This window comes from Labeo rohita, chromosome 21, assembly GCF_022985175.1.
Source record: "Labeo rohita strain BAU-BD-2019 chromosome 21, IGBB_LRoh.1.0, whole genome shotgun sequence".
In the NCBI taxonomy this organism is placed as follows: domain Eukaryota; kingdom Metazoa; phylum Chordata; class Actinopteri; order Cypriniformes; family Cyprinidae; genus Labeo; species Labeo rohita.
In genome coordinates this window covers 6,738,248-6,746,341 of record NC_066889.1, presented here as the reverse complement: position 1 = coordinate 6,746,341, position 8,094 = coordinate 6,738,248, and the positions used below count along the sequence as shown (strand labels likewise).

Below are 8,094 nucleotides of genomic sequence, written 5' to 3'. Positions count from 1 at the left end.
AGACTGGCACAAAATCCAGAAAAACTTGAGGCAATCTACAAAGGATGTGTTTTGATTTATCATATCCACTTAGGAACAGATACTCCCAAAATTCCTTGGTGTAAATTATTCTGTGACTTTAAAGGTGAACTGTGTGGTTTTGTAAGCACTTGTGGCATCTAACAGTTACAAAATTTTCAAACAAACAGGAAGTCCTGTCCCAACTTGAAGTGCAACTAAGTCTCTTAACTGGACTAGTCAGATAAGCAAAAGACGGTCTGCTCTGTCTTGCTGTATACATTTTTATACATTAAATCTATATGGGAGAAGGTGACAGGCTTTGCCTGATAATTAAACACTCCCAGTCAAATCTTTGACATTTAGTGAATTCATGTTAAATTTTCCATAAAGGCTGATACCTAAAATGATTTGAATGAACATACAATTTGAACTGAATCCTTGTAGTGTAAAACACTATTACTGGCAACAAACGCCCTTTGTAGTCTTCTGTGAAGCTAATGTATAGGACAAATGATTGTTGCTTGTTGCATGTCTACTCCTGAAATTTCTCTGCTGGTTTTCCTCACCCCCATTCAACTGATCAAGTGTTCTTGAACAGCATTTCAAATTTTTTCCTAAACTGTATTTATGTATATAATTGCACTTAATAGTTTTAACGCTGCTCTAAGAGTCATTCCACTTAAGTATATTTCAGACAAATTTCAGGCAAAAGGGAAAAAAATATCTGTTGCCTTGTTAGAGATTTTAATTGTGCTGTAGTGCTTTGTACAGAATAAACAACAGTACACATTTGTTGCTTCCTGGTTGCTGTTTTTACCACCTCCCTGTATAAAGTTTGATCATCTTTGTACTTTTTAATTTGTTTATTGCATTTGACAGTCATTAATTGTCCTTAATTAAATGTGAGTAGAACTGTTTAACTGTAAATCTCACAAAAAAAAACTGTCAACAAATGCTTGGGTGATATTTCACCCCAAAATAAAAACAAATTATATTTTGCACAAAGACAATGAAGTCTATTTTAGGATAATTAAAATGTTTTGAATTGCAACATTAATTGCATGACAATTAGGCACATTTCCACATGCAATTACTTTCAGCCTACATTAGGGCAGAAAAAACACCATTCTCATTACTGTAACACAAAACACTTATATGTATATGGTAAATTGTAAGTAGATATAATGGTAGCATTAATTGTATATATACTAATAATAAAAGCTTAAAGCTTAAGCATAATAATAATAACAACAATAATAATAATAATAATGAAAAACAAACGTTCTACCTAGACAAATTTCTGCATTACAGTAATGAAATTTTTTTGGGCAGAATTTGGGGCAACTGTCATTACAATAGCGGCACGATGACAAAGTCTTGCAACTAATTTTATTTTCTTTGTGCAAAAGATCCTGAAAGTGCAGAGTGTTTCTAATGTGATTCCATTTAAGGTAATTTAATTTAATAATTTCATTTTATTTCTATGCAATCTGGGCTCAAAAGCTTTTTTTTTTTTTTTGTTTTTTTGTTTTTAAACATTTTCATTTTATACAGTATATATAGATAAAAGTTCCCACAGTCACCTTACAGAGGACACAGTAGGTTTTTGTAATTTACATGATAAATTCAAAATATTTATAATCACTTCAGTGAATTCCAGTTCAGACAGAATGGTAATATTAAAAAAAAAAAAAAAAAAAAAAAAAAAAAAAACAACACTTAAATATGTGAGGGCAAGCAAGAATAGCCAGCAAAGGATAAATATGATATGTAGTATTAAAAAAAAAAAAAGGAATAATAATAAACTAAACTAAACAAAACAAAAAACAAGCATGCTGCATATGCTCAATATTTCATCATCCCATTATCTGGCAGCCTTGATTGACTTGGTCTGCTTTGCTTATACCATTTTGTTACATTTAAACAAAATTGGTAAAAATTGTATATGCAACAGCAGTTGAAGATCACATGCTTAAGTGTAATTTCACAGTAAAATGTAACAAAGTAACAAAATTTTGTCCTGTAGGGCACCCAGTGAAAATGGCACAATATCAGGATGTCTCTGGAATAACAAGTAGAACAGGCAAAGTTTCACAAGAACCATATTTTTAGCTTCAGGCCTCGTTGAGCAGTATTTAATACAGGCACAATATGAACTGAGAGCGAACCAAGGCTGTATGTACAAAGTACGCACAAACATGTTCACGACAAGTTAGTGTCCCAGTTTACAATATCTTATCCAAATTGCATTGAAGTAAAATTAAATAATAAAAAGAACATTGTAAACATTAACATCACATTCATCAAATGCTGCACACTGACTCGCTTTTGGAACACGGTAAAGACCTGTCACACAGTCAACTGCAAATAATAGACAAACACGATACAGGAAGCTATTTTATGGGCTCCATTATCAAACACTGCAAACTAACTTCTTGTTGTGGAGTTGATACTTCCAGATATCAAAGTCAACCTTTGTTATCATAATGACTTAAGTAAGTATGGTTATCAGCCATTGAGATTTTGACATCAGCTTTTCAGCTTCATTACATTTCAAGAACATTATCATTGAAAACTGCCTTTTACTATGTAATTTTCCACCCCATTAACAACTAAACCTTTATCATTATGAGAAAAAAAAAAAATGTTTGATCTGAGAAAACTTCAACTTAAATGGCTCCAGTTTAGTGTGGACATAAGAAACTAAATTGTTCATACATGAGTGCAGTGCGTGATAAATGAAGGGTGTAAACATTACAATCCTCAAAAGATCTATAAAATGGAGACACTTTAAATTATCACCTCCATGCAATGGCATCTGTCCCTAAAGCTTTTCTTTTTGGTAAAACGGATTGCCATGCACTGTTAATATCTGCTTGAGTCAACATTCTCAGGTCCAAAAAATGTTCCTGACAAATGAAAAAAAAAGTTCACTGCTTGAACACAGGAAAAAGTGGAATCTTTCATCTTCTTTTTCAAAAATCCAATCTACATACAGCACATCAGAAAAAAAAAAAAGGAAAGAGCAAAAAACTCCAGCTGATGCTTTGAGGAGTATAAAAGATGGTGAGCCTCCAGTCATCCCAAAATAGACCATATGATACAGCAGTTTTTCCTGTGATAGGTCAGTTATGGCAGCAGTTGTCAAAATAAGAGTCCTTCTTTTGCCCAAGATCCACCCCCTTCTCCTCTGTGAGGATACAACACCAAAAAATAAAAACAGTCACATTGTTTTATCAATTCTATTTCTATTATTATTTAGATTCCTCAATAAAGTTATAAATAAAATTGTTATTAAATGCATACAGGACTTCATCAATTAAATGTATGCATGCTTCGCTTACTCTTTTCTTAAACCCTCCCTGTCAAGTTTGTATTAATCTGATCAATGTCTGAAATTTTTGTACGTTTAATCGCTTGTTGTATTCCTCAGTTGTAAGTTGCTTTGGATAAAAGCATCTGCCAAATGAATAAATGCAAATGCAAATGATCATCTGACTACTTCTATCCACCTTATTTTGCAGTGCAGAACTACGCTATTATTATTGAATATGCGAGATTTCTGATACATTAGCAGTTATAGGGAAATAACCAGAAGAATAATAAAATACAGTAAACAGTATAACTATCCAAGCTACAAACCAGTGTGTTTATGATTAAAATAATATATTAAAATAACAAATACCAGTTTACAATATGAATCAGCTAACACTGTTTTTGTACAGGTAAAATAAAGTGGATGACACCAGAAGCCTTGCACATTCAAGTTACAAATGGCCACACATTAAAAGTAAATTGGATAAAATGTTTAGAATTTAATAATGGTAATGGTAGCAAAAACAGCATCCAATGTTTTTCTATTGATACTCTAGAAAATACACAAGTACATCTGTGTGAGGTACATGTACATCGGTTTTTGAAAATAAATTTGTTATAAAATAATTAGGCATCCAAGCATTTCTAATTTCCGAACTTGTACATCTTTGCACATATGTGACCCTAGACCACAAAACCAGCCTTAAGTAGCACAGGTATATTTGTAGCAATAGCCAAAAATACATTGTATGAGTCAAAATTATCAATTTTTTTTAATGCCAAAAATCACAAAGATATAAAGATCACGTTCCATGAAGATATTTTGTAAATTTCCTACTGTAAATATATCAAACCTTATTTTTTGATTAGTAATATGCTTTGCTAAGAACTTCATTTGGACAACTTTTTAAAGATTTTTTTTTTTTGGATATTCCAGATAGTTGTATCTTGACCATATATATTGTACTATCATAACAAACCATACATCAATGGAAAGCTTATTTATTCAGCTTTAAGTGGATGTACAAATCTCAATTAAAAAAAAAAAAAAAAAAAAAAAGACTGGTGACTGGTTTTGTGGTCCAGGGTGACATATATCAAAATATCATTGTTTCCTCACAAACATTGTCCTAGCAAGCAGTTTAGTTCATTGTAATGGAAAGTATTTGTGCTTTAATGCCTATGCTGAGCAACAAGTAACTGAGCCTTGTACCTGAAACACACAGAACCGGGTGTGAAATAACACTGTTTCACTTTGCAGTAATTCTCACCTTGCATGAACTCTAAAGCACAGCTACTGAAATCTTCAGCCACTTTCTGAAACACCTCATCTGTATTAAAAAAAAAAAAAAAAAAAAAACAGAAGTGAAACTTCTCGGTATCTAATTGCACGTTACACATAAGTAGTGCTCAATAGAGCAGATAAACTGAAGCATCGCTTACCAACATTTTTTCCTGTTTTGCTGGAGGTCTCGAAATGTTGTGCACCTATTTCTGCCAAAAAAAAGTCAATGTTGTTTTATTGAAATGCTTTGAAATAGAAAAAAAAAAAAAAAAAAAAAAAACAAAAGAAGCTACATTCATGCTTACCATCTGCAAAGTCTTGAACATCATGGTAGTCTACTTGCCGCACACTCCGATCGGCCTCAATGAGGTCACTCTTGGTGCCACACAAATATATCTTGCAGTGCTGAAAATAAAATAATGTGTCTGTGCTGAATTATCTTGTGAGTTGCTTGTGTTATTGTGAGATGTGGGTATATTTTACCTCTTCACAGTTCTGTAACTCCTTCACCCAGAACCTGGCCCTTTCAAAACTGCTGCTGTCTGTCAAGTCTGTGTGAATGTTAAAAACTAAAAAAAATTAGATTAGATTTACAAGCTTTTTCACTTGTGAAGGAGCTTTTTTTTTTTTTCAGATTTTTTCCATGTACACTACTGTTCAAACTTTTGGACTTAAAAGTTTTTTTGTTTGTTTGTTTGTTTTTTGTTTTTGAAAGAAATTAATACTTTTATTCAGCAAGGATGCATTAAATAGACCAAACGTGACAATAAGGACATTCATACGATATTTAAATTCCAGACCAATGGCTAGTGAAAACCCAGCTTTGCCATCACAGGAGAAAAAAAAAAAAAAAAAAAAAAAAAAAATTTAAATATATTAAAATAAAATAAATAAAAAAAAGTTATTTTAAATTGTACAAATATTCCACAATGGTAGCGTTTAAAAACATTTACAGTAAGATATTATAACAACACAATTAAATAATTGTTTACAAACTAAATAATTGACTTTTCTATTGCCACTACTAAGCAAATACATAAAAAAAGCCTTTTCATAAATTATATAAGATAACTTTTTCCCCACAAAAATATATGCTGATTTTATTATTATTATTATTATTATTATTATTATTCTCATTATTAATATTAATTAAATAGAGTAGTATAAAATAGTATTACAAATAACTAATAATTAATCTTAATCTAAAATTTGGGCCAATCTTTGCGCCAAAATGTAGAATGAAATAATAACATCATACTCATCAATCAAATCTATTAATAATAATAATAATAATTATAACAAGTTATTTGAAAGCCCTAAAAAGTACATTGAGTAAAATCTTTTTTTTGACCTCTGTAAATTTTGCATGGACCCCCAATGACCCCTGATTAACATATTTTAACCAAACACATAAACTGCCTAGCAGGACTCTTAACTACCGTAAAATGTACACAGAGTGAGCAAGCATGAGCCACTTCCTTGCTCAGTGTCACCTGACTGCTAGACTAGCTGGTGCATGCTGCACTTTGGACTTCTTTCCATCAAACTGTGAGAGAGGGATATACCATAGCAGACAATGGCAGCACGGGCTCCTCTGTAATAGATTCTGCTCATAGCTTCATAGCGTTCAGATCCAGCAGTGTCCTGGGATGAAATGAAACACATAAAGTTACTAATGAATGGTTGATCAGTGTATATAAAGGCTTTAGTATCTACACTTACCCATATTCCCAGAGTAACCACCTTGTCACCAACGTTGAGGGCTTTCGCAACAAATGCAGCCCCTATAGTCTTAATGAGACAAAATCAATCATTAAAGAAGAAAGAAAAACATACACAAAGCCTAGAAACATCATATCAGGTCATCGTCAAAAGCCACTGACATCAGCGGAAGGTGGCTTTACCTGTGGAGCTGGTTTACAGTATGTGACACATGATCAGAGATTGTTGATAGCCAGCAAGACGTACATTATACACAAAACTATCTTTAATGAGAACAAACAATCTCAGAATATGATCAATTACTTCTAAAACTAGAGGTTGCTATGCTAACACATACTTACATTTTGATATGGTCCCACAAGAAACCGGCGATGTACGTATCTCTCCACCAGACTGGTTTTACCCACACTCTCCTTACCAAGCATGACCACCTTAGCATCCACTCGCATGGCAGTCATGATTGTATGGGTTTGTAGAAAAAGACTCTTAAAAAAAAAATCATATAAGGGTTTACATAAGGCATGTTACAACTAAATCGGTATAGAAATCTGATTAATTGTATTGAACATGCACTTTTGATAGATAGACACTTTCATGACTATGTCGTTGACTGACATACTAAACCACATGTAAAGTACGGTAAAAGTAGTATGACATTTAATATTACACTTAGTAAATATATTTTAAATGTACTAAAATGAAACATTTAAAGTACTCAAGTTTAAATAAAAATGCCATTAAAGTCTATTTTTGGTTACCATAAATATACTTTAATTTAACTGCAATTAGCATGCAGTTAAGTGTTCGAAAACATTACGTAAGTATTCTTTTAAAATACATTATTTCCGTAAAAAACACAATTTTTAAAGTATACCAAAGTGTTGGGTTTCTCAAGATTTCTGTCACTACTACATCTAATAGAGCTAGCTTTGGCTAATAACGCAATCTCAGTATGTCAAACAAAATATTATCCATATGAAACACACTAGCGGTTAATAGACGCTCTCACATTTTTTTTTTCACTTACCTTGACTCTTGGTGTATTTGTTGACGGGACTTCAGATTTCCAGAGTGACTGTACTGACAGATAAATACTGTAACAGGGTGGCTAATGGTTTAGTTAGCAATCCACGCTGATGTGCCACAAAAGCTCATTATAATAAAACTGAAGACTGCTTGACTTGTAAACACATAAGCAGCGAAACGCAAGACACATCGAACTGAGGACACGTTCAAAAAAATAAAACATTAAAGTGATATCTTCAACCTTCTTCAACCTAATACGACAGAAGAGAGCGGCTTAGCTTTCAACATCAATAAATACAGCAGAGCTAGAGAACTTCCAAGCCATATTTCCTCGTTTACATGGAAAAAAAAATGGACTAACAAATGGTTATATATTCGGTCAATGAGGAACTGTAGTGTGTATGGCTAGCTGGAATAAACTAGTGTGTGTTTTTTTGTTTATATAGAGGAGGATGTGACTTCACTATGGACAAGGGGTTGTGTTTCAAATACCGATGTTTGAATCGCGAAAGAATCGTTCTTATGAACCGAAGCTTTCCAATGAACAGGTTTAACATTCGTTGACGGATCAGTGTGAATCGGTTCCAGCGATTCTGAAGTAAACAGAAATGTCATACGTAATTTAAGTTCTATCAAAGCACATAAAAAATAGCGGAATTTTATACTTTATTTATAAAAAATCCATGTTATTAAATATAAACATTAATTAGAATATTGTTAAATGTGAATGCTAATTATATTTAGAC

The 8,094-nt window shown here is 32.3% G+C and overlaps 1 protein-coding gene across 2 annotated transcripts; it reads right to left on the bottom strand.

Moving 5' to 3' along the window:
- Positions 1–2,089: 2,089 nt before the first annotated feature.
- On the bottom strand, positions 2,090–7,816 carry rab24 (RAB24, member RAS oncogene family). 2 transcript variants are annotated; one of them, XM_051093178.1, is made up of 9 exons: positions 7,350–7,816; positions 6,664–6,807; positions 6,323–6,391; positions 6,166–6,244; positions 5,084–5,169; positions 4,906–5,005; positions 4,759–4,809; positions 4,587–4,646; positions 2,090–3,190 (listed from the first exon to the last, which is right to left on the bottom strand). In XM_051093178.1, the coding sequence occupies exons 2-9, from the start codon at positions 6,778–6,780 to the stop codon at positions 3,126–3,128; spliced, it is 627 nt and encodes a 208-aa protein (XP_050949135.1). In that variant the 5' UTR covers positions 6,781–6,807; positions 7,350–7,816; the 3' UTR covers positions 2,090–3,125. The 2 variants fall into 2 exon arrangements, with proteins under 2 accessions (XP_050949135.1, XP_050949136.1); XM_051093179.1 differs by having other exon boundaries at positions 5,084–5,151.
- Positions 7,817–8,094: the final 278 nt, after the last annotated feature.